Source organism: Desmodus rotundus, chromosome 8 (assembly GCF_022682495.2).
Source record: "Desmodus rotundus isolate HL8 chromosome 8, HLdesRot8A.1, whole genome shotgun sequence".
NCBI classification, from domain to species: Eukaryota; Metazoa; Chordata; class Mammalia; order Chiroptera; family Phyllostomidae; genus Desmodus; species Desmodus rotundus.
This window is the reverse complement of record NC_071394.1, coordinates 71,270,804-71,294,094: the sequence shown is the minus strand read 5'-3', so window position 1 is coordinate 71,294,094 and position 23,291 is coordinate 71,270,804. Positions and strand designations below refer to the sequence as shown.

At 40.9% G+C, this 23,291-nt stretch overlaps 1 protein-coding gene across 17 annotated transcripts in view; it reads right to left on the bottom strand.

Moving 5' to 3' along the window:
* The window catches only part of FOXP1 (forkhead box P1), a 629,322-nt gene that overhangs the window by 129,920 nt on the left and 476,111 nt on the right, over nt 1–23,291 (bottom strand). For all 17 annotated transcript variants that reach the window (XM_053930432.1, XM_071222259.1, XM_045192423.3 and 14 more), the window contains one exon: nt 21,168–21,269. In XM_053930432.1, coding sequence (XP_053786407.1) covers nt 21,168–21,269 — 102 coding nt within the window. The remainder of the gene's footprint in view (nt 1–21,167; nt 21,270–23,291) is intronic.

Sequence of the window (23,291 nt, the reverse complement as noted above, 5' to 3'; positions counted from 1 at the left end):
TGCAGGTGTGAAGAAAACTACACTCGGGGAAAGAGGCACAGGGCAGTGAAGAGTAACAAATGACTCATTTCCAAAGAGGGCAAAATGTAAGCCAGACTAGAAGACCTCAGCAAAAGACAACTTTAAAATCCATGCTTCCCTTCCCAACACATCAAGACCCACGGAAGGCAAAAATTATGAGGAAATTAGAGTATTCCCTGACCCCCTTTGCACATATGTAATTATAAAGTCAGTAAGAAAATAATTGTACAAATTCCTCCTTACAGTGGAGAGAGGAACCTGGAGGTGTTCAGAATGGGGGAGATCAAGCTTCGCCCATTCTTCTTGGCAGGTGCAGCTACCTCGACCATCACAAGAGAAGTAGATCCCTGTTCAGAGGACCTACTGGTGTGAAGAGCAACCCGTACATTTTTCATTGGCTGTAAATCTTTAATTCATCTGGTGCACGTGGAAGATGATAGTGTTAAGTTATGACATTCTAAATGCAATTCACTCGGAAAACACACAAAGAAATTGATAATCACCAGTCTCTGCCCTTCTGTCACTACGGAAAATTGTCCATGTTACATAATTTGTCTTTTTTTTTGTGCAGGTCTGCCTGGGATCTCAGAAGTTATAACCCACAACCAATATTATAATGTGGATTATAGGACAAAGCTGCAGGAGTAAATATAATTTTGAGCACAACGTGTCAGATTCTATATACATACATATTTTAACTTAATCCTCCAAAATAAACTGAGTGGTATTTGAACTTTATATAAGAAGTTCAGAAGTGAGCCAACTTAGCAAGGTCACATAGTAGGTTAATGATGGTTTTTGAATCTGGGTTCATCTGACTCCAGAGTCTTAACAACTAAGCTTAATTTTCTCATCAACTCCTCAAGCTAAAGATTAAAGGCAACTCCAAGCTTTCCCCTAACTAATCAACATGCTATTATTATTACTATTATTAATCTATGTATAAATACAATTATTAATCATATCAGTGTTGATAAGACAAAGATCAATAAACTCCCTGCCTAGGTGGGGCAGGTATGAGAAGCACAAGTATGAAAAGGACTTAGAAACAAGAAAGGAAGTTCAAGGATTTGGCTTTTACAAAGTTAACAGGAAGCCAGGGTATGCCAGTCTCAGCCCAGAGAGAGATGGGAAGAATGCGGAGCCCCTGGGACACCAGCACAGTATCAGAGGAAACTCAAGGCCATGTTCCTCCCCCTCAGAGTGAGGAAAAGAGAAGGCTGGACTGTGGGACCAAAGCAAACCTTCGATAGAAACTTTCAGAGGAAATGATTTCAGCTCTTTTTTTTTGATGAGAAGCATATTTTTCAAATGCTCTTTTGAAGTTTATTTCCATTTCAAGTTTACACAAATAAAAATAATCATGTTTTCAATAGGTCTTGGGTTCACTGTGGAGGAGGGAGTCTGGCTTGGTTTTATTCAGTGAACCTTCCAGGTCTTGGAGGTTTCGTTTTATTTGAAGGGAAAATTGAAGCTCCAGGCAGACATGTCCTGGAAGTTACTGGGTAGTGTCCCGCCCCAACTGCGATGCAGTAAAAGCAGCATGGAGAACAAGAGTCACATTTTGGAGATGTCTGAAAAGTCCACATTAAGAAACACCTTTTCATCTTTCACCACGAGAAAATACATACTGAAATGTTTTAAAAGCAAAAGAACATTCTAGAATAGCATTGTCAATTACAACTTTCTATGATGATGGAAGTGTTCTCTACTTGCCAAAATAGCAGCTAGCCACTGGCTACGTGGCTATTTAAATTAATTTAAAGCAAATACAATTTAAAAGTTCAGTTCTGCAGGTGCACTAGTCACATTTCAAGTGCTCTGCCCCTTTATGTTTCCATTGTTCTCTATATTCACATCAATGTGAGCATTTATTACTTCATATTACTAATTCCATCTGTGCAGTTTCAACTGTGATGTACGGACTAAGAGATACTCACCTCTGTCCTCCAGTATTAAGTAGGGCCCAGTACACAACAGGTACACAAAACATGTTAACACGAATGGGTGGGTATGAGTCACTCAACCCTCTAGCCTATCTTAACATTTACTTCCTAGAGGCCTTGCAGTCAACTGGAATTGCTCTATCATTTCCACCAAATTTTAATATCAAATTAATCCTGGATCTTGATGAAGTTAATTATATTACTGATAAAAGACAGATTTTTGTTGATGATGATTATAATAAAGACCAAGAATCCTCCCATGAGAACGCTGTGGTCTTGGCTCCCCACGACTTCGTTCTCTATCAGTTTCGTTGAGGTCCTGCCTTGTTTTCTCCCAACATTAGATACAAAATGGTTTTCTTTTTCATCGATTTTTGTCTATAAAATGAGTAAATTGTTAGATGTCCAAGCTTCTCTTCACAAAGATGTCCTAAAGATCAAACCCAAACTTTTAAAGCAGAAATCAGCAAACTTTTTCTGTGAAGGCTGGATAGTAAGTAATTTGGGGTTTTGCGAGATAACAACTGCTGAAATCTACTGCAAGCAGCCAGAGTCAGCAAAACAGGTGAGTGTAGCTCTGTTCCAGTGGTACTGTATTTGTGAACACCCAAACCTTCATTTGATACGATTTCCATTTTTCATGAAATATTCTTCTTCTGATTTTTTAATCATTTAAAAATGTATATGGCTTGTAGTTTCTACAAAATCAAGCTGCAGGATTTGGCCCACAAGCTAGTGTTTGCCACCTCTGTTCTATGGCCTGTTCCCAGTTCATACACTTCATACTAAAGTTCAAGGTCCTGAAGTCACAGAGCTATCCTGACACTGATGGAAACTAACCCCTTACAGTAGACAGTGAGTTACTCAAGAGCTGTACAGTCCAACAGCTCCAGAGGCCGACTGCAAGCCAGAGCAAGGAAGTGCTGGTGTCAAAGTGGAGTGGAGTGGGGGGGGGAAGAGGGGAAATTGCACCCTGGAGGGGGAGCACAACAGCTTGTCCACTCTTCCTGGCAGCCGTTCCAGCTGTTGTTACCCTCAGGTGAGCAGACAGATGAGGGCTCAGCTGGTCTCCGAATCCTTTTATAAACCAGTTTTGTCCAGACTCCTATTAGTCAAAGTCCTGATCTACATCAGGGTCTCTGCAAGCCCATTCTTTATGCCTTTGATCTGCAGTTACATTATCTTCAATTAAGCAACAATACACTGTGCATGGACTGACACTGCGTCACACAGAATGGTAAGGCTCCAGGAATACATTCCAAAGCCAGTATTCTAAATAGAGCTGTGTAGGCAGTGAAATATTTATTTTCAAATTCATTTGTATACATTTTAAAAATTATTGCTCTCTAAATTTCCTTTGAAATATCTGACCTGCTGTTCATAAGTCAAAAAATATAATCTTTTTTGTAGAACTCCAATTGGTAAATGGTACTAAAAGAAAAGTCAGACTGGCTACTTCTGTTAGATTATGGGTATTCAGAGCTCATACAACTGGTGTTACCTTAAAAAAAAGAATCCCCAAATGCACTATGGACCTCATGGGCTATGCTACTACAAGACCATTTTGCCTTCATCAATTAGTAGTCCAGAAAATTCCTCAGGACTATTAGCAAGGTTAAGAGTCTTCTATAAAAATAGAAAAAAGTCAAATAAGACCTGGATATGGTAATACAGGTGGAGGTATATGTCACCCAGTTTGTCTTTCTGGTTCCCATGAGTAGTTTTATTTGCTGTATTTTGTAAAATAAGCAGAGCAGGTATTTGTTTAGAAAAACACTGAGAAAAGAACGGCCCTCAGTAAATACAGATTCTGCATTTTAAAGATTTTATTCATTTATTTCTAGAAAGAGGGAAAGCGAGAAACAATGGAGCACACGCTCTGACAAGAGATCACACCTACAACGCAAACATATTCCCGGACCTGGAATCGAACCAGTGACCTTTTGCTTTGCTGTACGATGCCCAACTGAGTCACACTGGTCAGGGCTAGGCTCTACATTTTAAGTAATATTCCAGTTCCTGAATAAGGTATGACCCAAACTCTTAAAACCAGGTGTGACTCTGAGGTGCGGGCCAGTTTCAACACCTGAAACGTATCCAAATGAATCTGGTAGGAAATCAAGTTCATGATCTCGTGAGACTTAAAATATTTCCAATTTGTGGTTGGCCTGGAAGTATCGTAAAAATAGGTACATATTATAAAAATGTGGTCTATAGGTAGGTCCATTCCAAAGCAGAAATTCATAACTGTATAGAGAAAAAGACATAAGCTGCATATTTGAAACACCAGATAGACCTTCAGTATGTCACCAACTAGATTCTTCTTCTTTGTCTTCACTTCCAGGACTTTTCAAGTGGACTCCAAGGTTAAAAGGGTAGGTGGTCTAACAAACTTTTACACAGTACATGCAGTCTCCTGTCCAGGGTTACTTCCCGGGCAAACTACCCAAGGCCAAAAACCAAGACTCTTTGCCAGGGATTCCCTAACATTTTCTGATGACCATGGATCACTCACATTGGTGAGATGAAGTTGTAGAGTTCATGTCTACCACCATAGGAGGCACTGGGGAACAAAGAAATGAGGGAAAACAGAATGAAAGAGACACTGAGCTTTCAAGTTAGAAAAGAACATAGCGGTCACCTTTACAAGCGGTATTCAGCTATAGAAGGTCAAAAAAGCACTTACGAAGGCTTTTCAACCCATCCACACTTGGACCATACCCCAAGATTCTTGTCCAGTAGATGGAGTTCAGGAATCTACCAGTGATTTTTAAAGCTTTGAGACCTACATCTTGATGATGATAAAAATTTCGTTAATTCTCATGTGCTTCCAGGGTTGAGAAACGCTGAGCAATCCTTTGTAGGTAAGAAACCGAAGTGCACAGAGGCAAGTCACTGTGCCAAAGTCACACATGCTTGGATTCAAGACAGGAGCAGTGAAGGAAAACTGCAGGGGCTCCAAGCAGAAGGGCTCAAGGAGGAGCCGTTCACACTGTGGACGTCCCAGACCTATCTAACTATGGACAAAGCATCTATACCGTGCGGGGCAAAAGCACGGGACAAAGGTAGGCTTACAGTTGTAATCACTGTATTATTTTCCATACAGACAACAGTGAGCCTACTGTTGCCTACCCTGCATCTCTATAGGAAAGTTTTCTGGCAGATGGCAGGAAAGTGTTTTAATGTAACAAAGTCAGGTTACCAACTAAATTATTATGAAAATACTCTGACATATTAGAATCAGCTGTCTTGAAAAGATGCATTCTTCAATTTCACACAAGTATGAGGTAGCGGTTAGCTAAGGCCCTGCCGGCTTAAGTCCGTTTTTTGAATCTCAAAAAATTACTACTTTTGTCATTACGCCTACCATAATGTGTAGAACGATGTCAGACCAAACTATAGAAAGGAAAGAAAGCTGGGTGTTGGGTGGCATCTCTGTGCAAATTCAATAAAGGTGCTTCTTCTTCCAAGAGGCCACCACCACGGTCCCAGGCTAGGGACTTCTCAAGATAATTCCACCCAAGCGCAGGGTGCAAGGCTAGGTCAGCTAGATTTCAGTTCTCTCTAGCCCCTAATTCAGGGAACTTTATTCGCTGAACAACCTGCAGGATGGTATCCGCTCTTCAAAACCAGAGGTGAGCAAACTATGGCCCAAATCTGGTCCGTCACCTGCATGTGTATGATCTGTGAGCTAAGAATTGTTCATATATTTTAAATGGGAAAAAACCAAAAGGATCTTTCGTGATCAGTGAAAACGACATGAATTTAAAATTCCAGTGTCCACAAGTGGATTCTGATTGCGACAGAGCCTGTTCACTCGTGTATGCCTTGCGTGCTCCTGCATCTGCAGGAGAACAGCAGAGCAAGCATCCCTGGAGATGGCCACAGAACCAGGAATATTCACCCTCCGGCCCTTACAGAGGTTTGCTGACCCCTGGTCAAAGGAAAAAAAGAGTTAACTATTAAGACAAATTCCTTTTGTAGATTTAATGAAAAGTTCCAAGCAAATGTGGCAGGTGAAATAGTTTCTTTATATATACAAACTTGAAACCTAGAAAACGATGGAGGAAGGTCAACTTCATTACCTAGCCACCTTGACAGTACCTTTAAATGTCATCAATCAGTATGTGCCTTGCATGACTTGCAAGGGCTCATTATAAATTACAGCACACAGGCCCCTGACACGATCCAGGGACTGTAACAGGACTCTGGTGACGTAATGTGATAAAGGAGATTTCTCTGTATAGCTCTATATGGCACGGAGCTGGAGAATTTCCAAGAAACTTAATTTCCAGAGTGCCACCTATGACTACTCAAGATAATTCCAGCCAAGCACCAGGCATCCTTGAAGAAAACATTATCTTTTCTGGAAATGCTTGTCATTGAGTGTCGTCCTCAAAAATATAAATTTGTAGCTATTTTTACCAATGAGACAGACTAAATTCAGGATGTAGATTTTCCAATTAGACTCTTTTTAAACATCTGTTGGGAGGCTGCATTTAACATTAGTTATTTGAGCAGAGCACAATTTGATTAGACTGTCTGAAACTAAGCCAAAGTCTGCAAAATAATAGCTCAATTAAATTCTGTTTTGCTTTCATTTGTCTTGGATTTTCCTGAGTGAGATACTGTTGCAAATAATCAAGTAAGTCAATTCATTTCAAAATGAGAGATTTAAGTACATTTTCCATCTTCCCTCCCAGTTTATTTAATAATCTTCTCCATCTTCACTATTCTTCATTGAGCTTTAATCTTGACACCAAATACATTTCTATATTTATCTTTAGTCTACTTTAATTTTCTATTCTTATGAATTAAAGTTCTATGCCACTGATATTGTACCTTAAATTGATCAGCAAACGTGCAAGGCAAACACAGCACATTCCGCAGCCCAACTGCACTGCAGTTTTCTGATTTTCACTCCATACTTGGCAAGATTGATTTCATCGACCCAGTGAAAGGTTTGGGCAGGTCTGACACTGGATTCTTTTAATGCTGTGTTTATGTTCTTGAAATGTTCCTAGAGGCTTGTGAACCTGAGCCCAGTCTGCAGCTTCTCCAACTAAAGCAGTATCAACTTCTCTTTATTTTAGGGTCAGATTTTTGTCTCATTCACTCACTTATCACTTATTCAGTAACTCAATTTTGAAAGAAATACCTACGTACTGCCTACTTTGTGCTAGGGGAGCAGAATGCCTCAGTTCAAGATCATAGGTTAGGGAATAGTCCCTTGACTGTTAAAATAATATAGCATTAATTCTCATAAAATTCTGGGAAGACCAGGACAAAAGAGGATCTAAGATGGAATTTTCAGAATACCATGACCTTTATTTATACCAGAATTGACAGATCTAGGGAAATAATGCTCCCTCAATAGAATGCTGATAAACAAGAGTAGCAGGGAGGGACGATGACAGCAGCAAACATTTATTAAGTATATGCCATGCGCCAGGCATCGTTTAGGCTGCCGATACCTCGTTCCATCAGCTGGTCTTCACTACAACTTACTGGGGTCAACCCTTTAACAGATGAGGAGCCTAACGTCTTCCCATCAAGAGTGCTCAATTACAAGTCAACTGCAAGCACAAGGACAGTCTCGTTATGCTGCTGAAACATAAATTTGGCCTTTAGTGGGCAGTCCTTTTCTTTTTTTAAAATATATTTTATTGACTTTGTTATCACAGTTGACCAAACTTTCCCCCCTTTGCCCCCTCTCCACCTGGTACCCCCATTCCCTCCAGCACTCGTAGTTCATGTCCGTAGGTCATGCATTTAAGTTCTTTGGCTACTCCACTTCCTGTTCTTAACATACGCCTGTCTATTTTGCACCTACCAATTTGTGCTTCTTAATCCCTGCACCTTTTCCCACATTCTCCCCCTTCCCCGTCCCAGCTGATAACCCTCCAAATGACCTCCATATCTATGATTCTGTTCCTGTTTTGCTTGTTGGCTTAGTTTGTGTTGATTCACTTGATAGCTGTGAGGTTTTTGCCCTTTCAACGTTCATAGTTTTGATCTTCTTTTTCTTGTATGGTTCCCTTTAACATTTCATATGATAATGACTTGGTGATGATGAACTCCTTTAGCTTTACCTTGTCTGGGTAGCACTTTATTTTCCCTCCCATTCTAAATGATGGCTTTGCTGGATAGAGTAATCTAGGTTTCAGGTCCTTGCTTTTCATCACTTTGAATACTTCTTGCAAGTCCCTTCTGGCCTGCAAAGTATCTTTTAAGAAATCAGCTGACAGGCTGATAGGCACTCCTTTGTAGGTAACTAACTTCTTTTCTCCTGCTGCTGTTAAGATTCTCTCTTTATCTTTAACCTTTGACATTTTAATTATGATGTGTCTTAGTGTGGTCCTCTTTGGATCCAACTTGTTTGGGACATTGTGCTTCCTGGATTTGCATGTCTATTTCCTTCACCAATTAGGAAAGTTTTCTTTCATTATTTTTTCAAATAAGTTTTCAATTTCCTGTTCTTCCTCTTCTCCTTCTGGCACCTCTATGATTCCAATGTTGGTACGTTTGGAGATGTTCCAGAGGCTGCTTGTTCTATTCTTTCTTTCTTTCTTTCTTTTTTAGTACTCTTTTCTTCTTGCTGTTCTGGTTGAATGCTTTTTTCTTCCTTATGTTCTAAATCATTGATTTGAACCTTGGCTCCATCCCCTGCCCCCATTGATGGTTCCCTGGGGATTTTTCTTTATTTCACTTAATGGAACCTTCATTTCTGCCTGGGTCTTTTTTATGCTATTGCCATACCCAATGATTTCTTTGAGCATCTGATAACCAGTGTTTTGAACTTTGCATCTGACAGGTTGCTTATCTCCAATTCATTTAGTTCTTTTCCTGAAGTTTTGTTCTGTTCTTTCATTTGGGCCATATTTCTCCATCTCCTCATTTTGGCAGCCTCCCTGGTTTGTTTCTGTGTATTCGGTAGAGCTGCTTTGACTCTCTGTCTTAGCAGCATGGACTATTGTAGAAAAGGCATCTGTAAACTGTGTGGGGCAGAGTCTTAGGTAGTCACCAGGGCAGGGCAACCCATTTAACCACTTTGTGGCTCTGTGTGGGGGAGGGCTCAGAGAAGGGACAATGCTGCTACCTGGCCTCTGTGGATTGCCCGAGAGGAAGCTGTCTCCCCAGCACTCATCCCCTTGCTGCCAGGGGGTCACTTCCCTTTCTCCCGAAGTGCCACTTGTGCCCTTCTAGCTGTTGCCCTGGTGCGGAATCTCATAGGGGATGGGTCTGTGTGAGTTCTAAGTCCTTTATGGGCCCTTTAAGAGAAGTCTGTTGAGAATCCTGCAGTTTTTTCTACCACCTCAAACCCCACTAGTTTTTGCAGTCAGAAGTTATAGAGACTTATCTTCCTGGTACTGAAACCTTGGGATGGGTGGTCCGGTCTGGCGCTGGGATTGCTCACTCCCAAGGTATCCTTCCTTAATGTGCTCCACCACGCATGAATGCGGGACTGCCCGTTCCACCACCTCTCTGTGCCTCTGTATCTCTGGCCTTCTTACCCGTCCGGATGAATGTGGCTTCTTTAAATCCTTGGTGTCAGACTTCCATACAGCTCAATTTTCTGACAAATCTGGATGATGTTTGTTTTGTAGTTTAGTTGTAATTTTTGCTATAGTTGTGTAAGGAGGTGAAGTGGGTTTACCTACTGCTCCATCTTGGCCGGATGCCTCAGTTAGTCCTTTTCCTTTTAAAAGGAGTTACTATAGCCTTGGTCAGGTTGCTAAGCTGGCTGGAGCATCATCCTAATAACACCAAATTTGAAGATTCAATGCAATCAATAGATGCATAAATAGGTGGAACAACAAATCATAGTTTTTCTCCCTTCCTCTCTCTAAAATCAATAAATAAAAATTTTAAATATTGTTTTAAAAAGATATATAAAAAAAGAAATGGAGTTTATATGATTGTGAGAAATAACTTTTCTGAGAATTTATTGTGTGTTAGGCACTGTGCAAGTACTTTTCATTTAATCATTTAACCTTCAAAATTACCTTCAAGGAGTGAGGCAATCAGTCACATTCTCTACATGAGAAAACGAAAATACAGAGAGGTGCAGCTACTTTTCCCAGGTCACACAGAAGTAAGGTGGTGCTAGGGCTTGAACCTGGCAGCCTGACACTGAAGGCCATGCTATTAACCATGATGTGCCTTGCCTCACATATTCTGGTACATAATCTCAGAAACTCTAACCTCTTTGCTGAGTTTGTGTGGGGACCCACTGCATAAGAGTCTGTACCTTTAAGGAAAAATTCCTCCTCATGTTGTACCATGAGGAGATATAGTGTCATGATAAGAATACAATTTGATCAGTCTTGAATAAGGATATAGGGAAAAACACAAAGTACATATTTTAATAGTTACCACAAGATCTATAGGTTTCCCAGGAAAAATACTCGCAAGTACTTCTCTACTTTGATATGTGGTCAGCACAGACAATGTCAGATCAATCTGCCAAGTGTGGTACAGAGAAGGCCATGTCCCACACTGCCACATGCAGTGCCCATGGCTGACACAGCCAGCCAGTCAGAGGAGCAGAGCCCCTGTTGTAGGACCCTTCAAACAGCACTGTGGGCAGAGCCACTTCCGACACAGACCAAACAAAACCTCTGAGTGGTTTGGATTCATGAATCTGCTTCTAAAATAAATAACAATCCCTTTATGTGATCAAATAAAGAACAAAAGCAAACATAATTTCATCAATATCTTATTAAAAGTGGCTTCATTAGGTGTGCTGAAGCAGCTCTCCAGCAAGAAAACAAGGCAGTGCCGGGCCTGCAGGTGCCGCAGCCGCAGGAGGTCAGAAGGAAGCCTACAGGGCATATAAGAGATACCAGTGGAAAAGAACATGAGATAACATAGCAGAAAGTTTAGATACGGGGAGACACAGCATACCACATGGCTCCTGGTTTCCTTCTGAGGAAAGCAGAGAGATAATTCTCTGAATTAAACTCCAACAATTTAACCACTGGACTTTTGTCTAAATGGCAGGTGACAGAACAAGCAATATTTGCAATCCTGGATTGTGGGGACTTGGTGCTGCAGGTAAGAATAAGCCACCGGAAGTTTCTGACTAGTACAGTGACATGGCACTCAGGGAAAGACTAGGACGTGTGCTGAGGGGACAGGGGCAGATTATAGTTCTTTGACAAGATCTAGGCATCTGTCAACGAAAGGTTGGGAGTCTGGGACAAGGCAGCATCAGAGGAAACACAGAAAAAGGAATAGATAGAAGATACTCAACAGAAGGGAAATGGCAGATCCGAGGACAGATAATGTGGTGGGGATGAAGAAAATTAATACATTCGTAAGTCTACGATGACTCGTGACCCTCACTAGCAGGGCCTGGTGATGAACTCGATCAGCTGGAGCAGAGAGAAGGGAGACTGCAGGGCTGCTGCGCTGAGAGACATGCACAGGCAGTTAGGAGGGTGCGAACAGGCCGGGAGTCATCAGTAGAGAGGTACTAGGACGAGGAAGGAGGACAGAAGCGTCACCCAGCTAAGATCGAAGGAACGAAAATCTGGGATGGGAATGAATCTGTGTTCCAGAAAAGAAGTGGGAAGCAGAAAGAGAATGCTGTGGAGACCAGGGAGGAACTGAATGGAATGAGTTTAAAGAAGGCAATTTCCAAAAAGATGAGGTAGCCAAACGATGAATCAGCTACTAGAAGGTCAGACAGCTTGAGGTGAGGTTGAGACATGGCCATTGAATTTAATGACAAAATAATTCAAGAAAATGATGAGGAGGAAAGCCAGATTTAGGGGAGGTTAGGAAGGAAAGTGGTTGGTTAAAACAAACAAACAAAAAAGTTGAAGCAGCAGACAGAACGCTCAGGTTCTAAACGTTTGGAGGAACACAGTCGGGAGGCACTGAGTCATCTGAAGTTTCGGAAATACCCATTTAAAACCCACATTTTACCGTGAACACCGATAAACGCTGGGCTCTGTCCGCTTGCATGTTTACCAATTTTCCTCAGTGGGATGTAACGTGAAAGGACAAGGCCTGGTGCTCTTTGCCCAGTTGTCCTGGCAGCTCTGAGCTCTACTGCTTAAGTAGTTACAAATCTGTACTTTTGGTGAAGGGGAAAGTTATGACTAGAGGGCAGCGGTGCTGGGCCCTTCAGAGATGACACATATTCAGTCTCTGCAATTTACTGGGCAATAATGCAAAACTCAAACAATCTCAACAGCAAGGCGACCGAAGTCCACCAAAAGTTCAAAATGGGATATGTTCTCTTTAAAATTTTGAGAGCGACTAAATATGACAACCATCTGATGTATGAAAATTATTCACAACTGAAAACAGACAGTCTGGAAATAGCTGGGATGACTTCATTTAGACAGAATTACCCAAATCTGTTTCTAATATACACAGTACACATAATAAATTTTTACAATATGACAAGGAAAACAAACTTAATAAAAGTTCCCAATCTTTTGTTACACAAGCATGCTATATCCACGCTATGTTTATAATAGTTTGCTCATGATATCACAGCTCAGTAACAAAGGCCCAGGCAATACAAAAACAGTTACTAGGCATGACATCAACTCACAACTACCGTAATTACATCGGTACACAAATTTCTCAAACTGTACATTTTCCAAACTGCTTCTCAATTTCAACGGCTGCCTTTAGACAATTACTTGCAGTTGTGTGCAGGCTTTGAGTAATACCCGTCTTTTTTCTCTTTCCCAAGAGTCATTTCCCTTTAGAAAGTGCATATTTCAATTACAAGCACTGTTTTTCAAATATGCCCACAAACACATGTCTAAATTAGGAGACAGTGTGCTCTAGTGGTCAGCGACAACCATTAGGCACCAGCAGCTCTGCTGCCATTCCTTTCAGTCCCTGTTTGCTGGGACTGGCAGTGGCCCAGGGGGAGGCAGTAGAATGTAATGGAGAAGGGCGTGGATGCTTGAGCCAGAGTCTTTGGAATCCCAGCTGGGCCACTTACCAGCTCTTTGGCCCTCGGCAAGTTAACTTCTCTATGCCCCACTTTCCTCATCTGCAAAATGGGAATAATAATAGAGCTTATCCCCATACGGTTGTGGTACAGTAGTTGGCTCCTACAAAGTACACTTTCATTTCTTGTTATTTAATACTGTTACCATTATATTTTCAGGACTCGGTTTCCTGTTTGAAAACCTGTCTTAAATTATCCTGACCCAGAGTAAATTGTGTAATTTTCTAATGTCAGGTTAAGAGTTTCATCTTGGTCATATTACCTGGATATAGTGAGGTTTAATTAATAAAGTTTTAATGAATTAATAAATTAAATCCATAGGCTTTGCAACACCCAGTAGTTAAAAGTTGAAAAATACTACTTCACAGAAACTGGTTTTCATACTATTTCTCCAATGGCTTGCTTGCATGTTCCTGCAGCTAATGTTGATAAATACCTCCAGCCCAATTAAAATAGTAAGTGTAGGAAAAAAAGATACTGCCTTGTGATTTCAGAAGCACATTTCTCTAAGGACCAAGCTTTTTGAGCCTGTCCCATAAGCAAGACCTCCACCTCACCGTGTTCCCGACGAGGCAGGCTGCCAGGGAAGCAAGACTCCCTCATCGTCACTTCTGGTGCACAGTGCTTGCACCAAATGCTGTTGTTCTAGACTTCAGGAAATTTTCTAACCACTGGACAGGGTCCAATGCTGTGTGCTAATGAGTTTCAGATTGGAGGACTTTACTATGCATGTGTCAGGAAAGGGACACGGCTTATGGTGAGGTGGGGGCAGGGAAGAAAAGACACACAAAAGGGAAGAAAAAACAGTAGTTAAAATATGCCGGCTACTCAAATTGACAGGGAACGTGACCTCTGCACTTCATCGAAATTCCTGCAGACTTACAAAATAAAGGAGTTTGCTTTTATCACACACTGTGAGACTCGTGGAAAAATGGAAAACACTACATCACTTGACCCTGCCATGCCCTCTTTCAACCACAGACGAATATTGTGTACAAAAATTCTAAATCAACTTAAGATGTTAAAAAAGCTTTAATTTTCTGCATTAGACTTGATGATAACTATTTTGGTTCTTGAAATTTTGCTTAGAAAGTTCACACAGGAAAAGGACTCACAATTCTAGGCGAAATATTTTTGTCACTTGGGAACAATACTACAGTGGCCTCTGGGGGTGTACCCCTATACTCCTTGGAAAAAAATGAGCAACGCTCACTTCCCCAGGTTTGAAAGCCACCCAAAGCTGACTCATGACTATCTGCTTACATTAACAGAACATTAAAACCCATTTTAAACAACTTAAGGAAACTCCAGCCATCTTGGCTTGATGATTCACTTCTCTGGGACGCTTTTTCTCTCTTCAATGTAACCGACAGGCTTGATATCAAGACTTCTCATCATGCTATCATAGTCTATCAAAGAAGAACCCCTTCTCAGAAGAGTAACTCACAGGACTTTTTTTGAGTAATGAGATTACATTTCAGTTTTTTTTCCACACTTAGTACTGGCGACTTTAAAAATCCAATACTTTCACATCCTCGAACTGTCATCAACATTTTTTTCAGACAATGTCAATAAAATTGATTGCTTGCAGTTCTGAATTCTGCTCTGCACATGGAAACAATATAATTTGTTTTAAAGTATTCTCGCTGAGGGTAGAAGGAGAAACAGAACCTCAGAGGCAAGCCTACCCACAACGTTGGGATGGGGTGGAGAGCACACCCGGAGCAAAGTAAATGGCATGAATATTACGGTGTGCTGGCAACTTTGACAAAAAAATTCCCGATGTATAAACCCTAAAACCTACTGCTATGCTGACTGATATGTCTTCTTGTCAGATATGAATGATGTTTCTGGAACATTAATACATTCATTAAATTCTAACTCCCTGTACTTAAAATATTCTGTACTTGGGCTCAGAGGCATCTTGACAGCTTTGTTGTAATCATATGCTTGAGGCCTCCAGACTACACAGTTGTTGAGATGCCTCATACCCATAGCCAATCTGTTGCTTTTACAAGTTTAATCTAGGTATTAAGGAGCTGATTGTGGAACCACGTTGATGTGACATCTTCAGCTCAGCTGTATATCATAGAAACCACTATGGGTGGTGATAAGACTCCCACGATGCCCAGCAACCATACTTCCCTCTAACTCCCTAAGCCGTAAGACTACAAAATACAGCTTTTTTTTTTTTCTTCCCAAAGCACAAGTGGATGACCAGCAAGGGTCCAACAGTGTTTTTCCTAATTACCTTTTTTTTTCACTCTTGATCCTGTGGCTCTCATAATTAGTTACCTGGGGCTGCAATCCAATTTAAAGTGATGACAAGAAAGTGATCCATGAAAAAGTAATAAGTTAAATCCAATTCCAGCCTTCCTCTAATTAAATGCACATGGAACTAATGACTCCAACCCCAGCATTTCAGTGATAATGGTAATTAGCAAGGTGGGAGTCACTCTCTTTTTCAACACTGGAGGTGTAAACCACAAGGCAAAATAGTAGGAGCACTCTAATTACATGTGTCATTTTGTCGGCAATTTACACATTTTTGACCAGTTGAGGATGTCCACCCACCCCGCCCTCCCCACCTCCTTGCCCCAACAATGATTATAACATACTTGTCCATGTTCCAACACATGGAAACTCATGAGAGCACTTCAGACTTGAGGACAAGAAATACCTTCTCTTTGCTATTGCTTGCAGACAGGGTGACAATTAGGATAATTATGCAGATCTCAGACCCCTTAATTGAAATCCAGATACCGATCGTGGAATTGGTTTTGGTTGGCCTGGTTTTATTTTTGCTTACGATATGAAAAATATAATAATTTGTTTATTTATGGAAAACATGGCACTTAGTAGTTGCTGAGTAAATCCACATCGAAGGAGAAGCAATTATTAACTTGACCGTGGCATACTGGTTTTCTATAGTCCTAAGATCTGGCTTCCCATCTTGGTGCTGCCACTGTCTGTATTCTCTGAAGCAGGTCACTTAACCTCTCTCAGTTTCACTTTTCTTCATCCACAGAATGCTTTAATACTTGTTTCTGCACCATAGAGTAACTGTGGGCTGGCCCACATTAAGCACTTACTAACCATTAATTATCTGCATATGGTGACGAAGACTTGCTTACATGTAAAATATTAGCATCATTCTTGCATTCTTTTTAGATTTTATTTATTTATTTTTAGAGAGAGGGAAAGGGAAGGAGAGAGAGAGGGAGAGAAACATCAATGTGTGGTTGTCTCTCATGAACTCCCTACTGGGGACCTGGCCTGCAACCCAGGCATGTGCCTTGACTGGGAATTGAACCAGTGACCTTTTCGTTCACTGCCCACACTCAATCCACTGAGCTATGCCAGCCAGGGTTGTGCTTGCATTTTAATGCTTAGATACATGCAAGTAAGGTGGCCGCATAATTAAATGTCCAAACTAGGATACTTTTGAGAGTGAGAATTAATAATACACACACCCTACCAACAGACTGGGTCTGTCCTAGGCAGACTGGAACACAGGGTATTACACAGAACGGCAGTTGAAATTGAAAAATGAGCTAACTCACTATATTACAACTAAACTAAGATTTTTGGAGGAAGACAAGAGTAAAACATATCATTTTAGAAAAACAATTCTTAAAGCAAGAGTACTTAACCTGGGTAAAAGATGGACTTCTTGAGGTCCAGGAAACCCTGTAACTACATGCAAAATTCTGTGTGTGCGTGCTTTTCTGGGAGGAGGGGCCACCGCTCCTATCACATTTTTAATGATGTGTGTAATCTGCAAACCTCAATAACCATTTCTAAGGTACTGTTTCTACTTTATTATTTCATCAAGACTTACTTGTTTAGAGTTTTTTGGATTCTCCAAAATCAAGTGATAACAAAATCTAAAAAGGTACTGAAATTTCAACACTTTATATCAATTTTATGTCAAGGATGCCATTTCTAGACATTAACTCCAGACATTTCAAAATTATTTGCCTCCCTGTCCATCCACTTTACTAATTAATTCAGTGAATAGGGATATATTTTAAGAGTCAGTGTTTCAAAACCATTCCATTTCACTGCCTACAACAAAAAATGGTAGTTTCCTCTAAAGGTTTCCTCTTACCAATTTAGTCCTTACTGAATAACATGAAAATGATGTGAGGAACGAAGATTCTATGTGGCATTAACACAAAGCAAAAATGCTGCTAGTGAGCGTTTTGTACATCTGCAAGTAAAAATGCTAAGAAATACCTGCTGACTAGTATCTGAGACTCCTCTGCTTATAGCAAAAGGCCTCCTTATAACCCTGAGCTGCCCAGCTGGCCTAAAGGCTGACCTTCCCCGGGGCTTTCACTGTCCTTTGTTCTAGGGTATGGTCTCCTGTGTGAGGGGACTGCACATGATATAACCTTGGAAGGGAGTGGATAGGCAGGAGGATATCTATCAGATGACTGGTTTCAAATTCAAATTCTTTATTGATGGCCTGAAACTGTGGTCAGCTTCCCACTATAAGCAGCACACAAGGTTGACTTTCTTTCCTAACTTCAATGCTGCCAGAATACACATGTATTTTTACTTTCTCAGGAGAAAATGTGTCATTTGACTTCCTTCCAGTTTATGTACTCATGCCAACAACTAAGATGCTTAAAGAACCAAAATGAATTACTACCCAGAAACGGTGGTCAAAGTTCCAAAATTCAATCAATAAAATTGCTCATCTACTCACAAATTAATCTTCAGCTAGTAAAGTTCCACATTTTCGAGGTTATGAGCACACCTGCACTGTTAAGCATTTATTTCACTTGTTTAAGCAATCTTCAGAAGTATATAAATATTTATAAAAGTAAGCCTACTATTTTTACTTACATATAATTTTATTTTTGCAGCAAAACCTTGTTACTGTTTTACAACTCATAAGCATTCTGAAGGCAGGCTCTGTCCTTCCTCCATGGTTTCGTATCTGTGAGCAGCAGTAAGGTGCCCCGCACGCTGTGGCTGTCCCAGAACTGTTCACCACGATGCATCTAATTAACTCAGATCATTCTAATTCTGAATTTATGATGAGGCCAATTTTCAATTTTCATTTGTATCATTCATAAAAAAATTGGCAAAGCAAAGTAAAGACTAAATAAGGGGCTATTTAGGTTACTAAGTAGAATATTTTTAAAGAACTTCAGAAGCAATTTCTACACTCAGTCAATCCTTTATATAAACCACGATGTCACCCAAGAATGCGGCCAGCTCAGATTTTGTTCAATATGCGTATCTGCAGAGAATGTTATTCCTCGCTTTTTACTCTGATCTCCCTGAAATTAGTTCAAATTGGTGATGTTTGACTACATTCGGTGTTCTCTGTCGAGCAACCACAGACAGCCTCCCTTAACTTTCCGTTTTCTTTTGTTTGTGTCCCCAGCCTGTGAAGCTGGAGAGCGCTGCCAAACATACCGCAGGGAAGTGTGAGATATGCTTAAAATACGAGTCACAGTATATTTGGGGATTTGAGCTGCTTTCTTTTTCCTCCAGCTATCAGCAGATCAAATCCTTCTTCCATGTGAAGCCTTCCTCCATGTGGAAGGTCTGAAATTTGCTAAAATAGATCTCTCAGTAGTTATGAAGGCTAAGAAGATCAGAAATGAACACTGTTAAGATTTCCTGTTCATTCCAGAGCCATTCTGACTGAGACATGTCAGTGAGGACAAGGCATGGCAGATAATTTACATGTACAGGTCATTCCTTCTGTGAATCACTGAACCTACATACATACTTTTATAACAATGTAACGTGTGTGACCTAGGATAGTAATTTCTGCTCTGTCTGTGGAAGGCCAGCCAACCTAATAAAGTTTAGTGAATCTGCATGACCACACAGACACACACGCACACATACATAAGTCAACCAAGTCTTTTTTCCCAGTCATCTCCTAAAGCTGGTCTAAATGCTCTTCTCGTCAAGTGTCCCACTGAAGGGGGAGGGAGAGATGCCAAACAGCCTCTTTAACAAAGCCAGCATTCAAGATGGCCCCCTTGTCCCACACATTTTAGAGAGACTGACGTGCTCAGCCAAACGTGTTAGATTGGTTTTGACACTGTCCTTGCCAAGAAAAATGAAGCTCTATCATACTGTTATGGTAGCTAAAAGCATTGTGACAGCAAGAAGAAGAGAGCCCTCAGAAGGAAACCCCCTGAAACTTTACTTCATATATTTAGCCCTAAAGGAACTTCATTCATCTTGGAAAAGAAGTTACCTAAAAATGCCATTTTTTTTTTAAAGCAAGTATGAGGGAAAATAAGTTTAGTATAAAAAATTACAAATGCGATACAATACTGTATAGAGTGCAGACTGTGTGTGTACTTTTTAAAAAAATCTCTAACCACAGCTCTACTATGTATAATATTTCCACCTTCAAATAATGTATTGTCAGTACTCCAGTGCACTTGAGGTCTGATAAATTCGAGAGGGCTTGCATATCTTTAAGGCTGTGGGAGCTCCAATAGGGAGGCAAAAAGAATGGACAGTCCTTGGAACCACTGAGTGACAGGCTGGGCTAGCTCCCTGTATACATTAATAAATTACAATTTTAATTGTGTCTCTGTCTGCAGGAGATGCCCCCGTACTTTAATATGTACCAACAATGGACTGTGTTCTGGAATCTGCAATGTGGCCTCCGCTGCTGACCTCTGAAACCCTATTCCCAGTCTGACTATGGTCACTGTTCAGTTTGATCCTTTCAACTTATTTGAATCCTGACAAATAATCTCAGCGCTGAAAGGTCAACACGGCCATATTTCATCCTCCAGAGCTGTTCTTAAGACCTCTGCACAACAAAGCACTTCTTAGAGCACCTGACATGGGACCTCGCTGGCACTGTACCTCATTAAAAGTGTCCCCAGCATTCATAAACATTAACAGGCGTATGGGTTCAGGACAGTTTACCAAATAAATGTTTTTTGAAGCGTTAGTAAAGAGTGCACATTTAACTGTTGCAGCCAAGTGGTACTATAGTGTGAAACTTGCCCTTGATAGTGACAGTTTTCCAAGTGGATGTAGATGAACTAGGACTTGTTGCCCAAGGTCAATGTGATCTTTGCCAGACAATGTGGAACAAGTATTGGTTTACTCTGATCTGAGAAAAGTCATAACAATCTAGAATTTGGGTTAACCTCATCATCAAATTAATTAGCACCAAGTTATGCCCCTAAGCAGCACTTTACAGATTCTGTCCCAAAATGTGCACTGTGAGAAACTCAAACCAGCCTCCCGCGTTGGGGGCCGTCCGTCCTCATCTATGAAAGCAGTTGGGCCACCTCGTACGTGCAGGTGCCCTGTCCTGGGCGTGAGTATGAATACCGAGTCAAGTTCCTTTGAAGTTTCTACTACAATCTTCTACTCCAATAGAAAATCAAAATTAGATTTGTACAAACTCACTCCTACTTCTGCTCTCTTAATTCTTGGCCTCAATGTGCTTGAAAGGAGAAGTTACTAAAATAATCTTTCTTAGTATCTTTACATAAAAATTGCTTGCCACTTTTTATGAATAATTCAGAAGTATACTGAAAACATCCACTGAAGAAAAAAGTGTGTATTACATTCATGACCAGGTATATTAAAACTACCATATCTTTTTCAGTCCCAGTAACAGTTCTTGACACTATTGACATTTTGGACTGAATAGTTCTGGGCTGTGGGGGACTTTTCTGTGCAATGTAGGATGTTTAGCAGCATTTCTCACCACTACTTATTAGGTTGTTAGTAACACCAATCCACCCTGCCCCCCCACCGCCCCACATTGTGACAACCAAAAATGTCCCCCGGACAATGGACATCTCCCATTGTCCCCTGGGGCAAAATTTCCCCCATGGCACTAACGTAAAGCGTGCGCGTATCCCACCATGAGAGAATCTCTAACTCCATCAATAGAGAATGTGGTGACACGTCAGAGGACTGCGAACTTTTCCTCAGCGGGAAGCGGCACTAGTAAGCAATCCACACCTGCGACTACTCATCCTCCCATCCCCTTCACTAATTAGTAGGCCTTCTCACCCCCAACAGCAACACATTCGGGTTGAACACACGTTTTTCCTGAAATGTCATACCCCACTGGTAAACAAAAAAGACATCTTCTGCAAGAGATTCTCTTACATGAATTGTAATTTTCACCACAATCCCCTTCTAAATTGCTTATTAGCTATCCCAAAGTGTATACTGTCATTTATTTTTAAAAGAATTGTTACCTGAAGGGCTGGCTGTTTGTCATTCCTCTTGGGAGATTTTAATCCACTAACTTGCTGCTGCTGTTGCTGTTGAAGAAGGAGCTGTCTTGCCACTTGAAGAGCCTGCAAAGAAAAATGGAAGAAAAACGTTTCTGTTACTGCACAGGATCAGAGCCGCTTCCACAGCAGGACTCCAGGAAGTGCACTTAAGAACAGGATCCTGGCTTCCCCATTTCCAAGCAAATGAAATAGCAACCAAAACTTTCTACCAGTCTAAGTTGGAACACTTTTCAGAATTTGTTTACATTTCTTGGATTTAGCCTGTTTTGTATACAGCTCTTCAGGCATGGCAACCCATCTGAGTGCATGCTTCATTCCTACTGAATCTCGAACCCCAGACTTGGACTATAAATGACTACAACTTTGAGGAAGGATGACAGAGAGAACCAGGAAGCACCTGAGCAAAGACAGAAACGGAGAAGACAATCAAGAGCTCTTTTCAGATGCACTTGCACCCTCCCCAATTCTTCTTGGGGAACTTGGGACTCAAGTAGAAAGGAAGGCTTTCACCTCATCTGAGTCCAAGAGAGAGAGACAGAGACAGAGAGAGAGGAAGAGCTAAGTGGTAAGCACACTATGGATAAAGTAACTTGGAAAGAAAGACCTAAACAGGTGAGCATACCAGTGGTGACCTCAATGGACTAAAGAAAAAAAAAAAACTTTCCAAATTTGACTTCTAAGTCAACTTAATGGGTACATTATGTACCTGTGAGCAACACTGGTAATGTCTCCTAAAAATGACTCTTTCTAGCTTATGCCACAGGATGGTTCTTATTTAAAGGTAGGTGATATGAATTAGAGATAAGGCAAAAGGAAAATAAGAGAGTCCTCTAAAATGCAGAATGTATGACTGCCCAATCTTTTTTGTTTTTAATTAAAGTATACTTGACATGCAATATTGTATTAGCTTCAGGTGTACATGTACCGGCTCTATATTTATGTACCTCGTGGCGTGATCACCGCACCATGTCCAGTCACCATCTGTCCCTGCACAAAGTTGTTACAACAGTATTGACTATATTCTCTGTACATTAAGATCAACCTTTTTTAAATGTTCAAATAAAAAAGAAAAAATGTCATTAATAAACCCTCACGGGGATTATTTGCTATCAAAGAATTTAATAGGAATAATAACAAGGCGCACCTTTCCAAGGAGAGCAGGAGGATCAGGGACAGAAAGCTGAGGGTTGCGGATCATGCAGTAGAAAATCATGAGCAGTGATTATTTTTTAAAATTTCAGTCAATTCAGCTGAAAACCATGAATGTGTACATGGAAGATGTGTCAAGAAGGATCATTAAACAATGTGGTTAAGTTTAGAGACAAATAAAATTTCTTGTTGATTACACCAATAAGAATTCCTGAAGGGTAACTGATTATTTTTTCCTCAAAGAAGATGCACACAAAGATGTATGTGGTCAATGTATCAAAGGATCTGAAACTATAGTCTGAGAAGATGTGTCTAATGGACTTATACAAGAAAATAATGTTATTTGTTTTAAGAAGGCTTACAGTGACTTGGTGGAGTGGGAGAAAGGTAAGATAGCATGGGGGTTCCTGCCCGCTGAACTCGGGAGGGGGAAATAGAGTGCTTAAGAGGATATGTCCATGAGTGGATGGATACACGAAGTTGTTGAATCAGCAAAACTAGTACTCCTCCTAAAAGGACAGTCTCACTAAATTAAGGTCATAACTACAGTATTGTAACAAAGAATATTAAGGCACTTTGTAAGGTTGAATGGTGCCTTTGTGTCTGAGAGGCATAGAGGGAACCGAAGCACTGATGATAAGTGGGTGACAAAGAAAAGATTTTGGGAAAGATGGAAACCTCCTGTCCCGCCTCCCTAACACACCCACCCTCCTGTCCTGGGGAGGCCTCTGCCTACTGAACTCACCATAACTAGCCCTTGAGAAGTAACATACGGGCTAGTTCGTCTGGAAAGGGAGAGATGTGTTGGGTAAAGCCTGCCTGGAAGAGCCTTGGGGACAGAGCCTGTCTGTGATGGGCTTCTGGAAGCCTGAGACTCCAGCCTGCTATCGCTGAGGAGAATTCACCATCACTGGACTCCGGCTTCCTTGTCTCCTT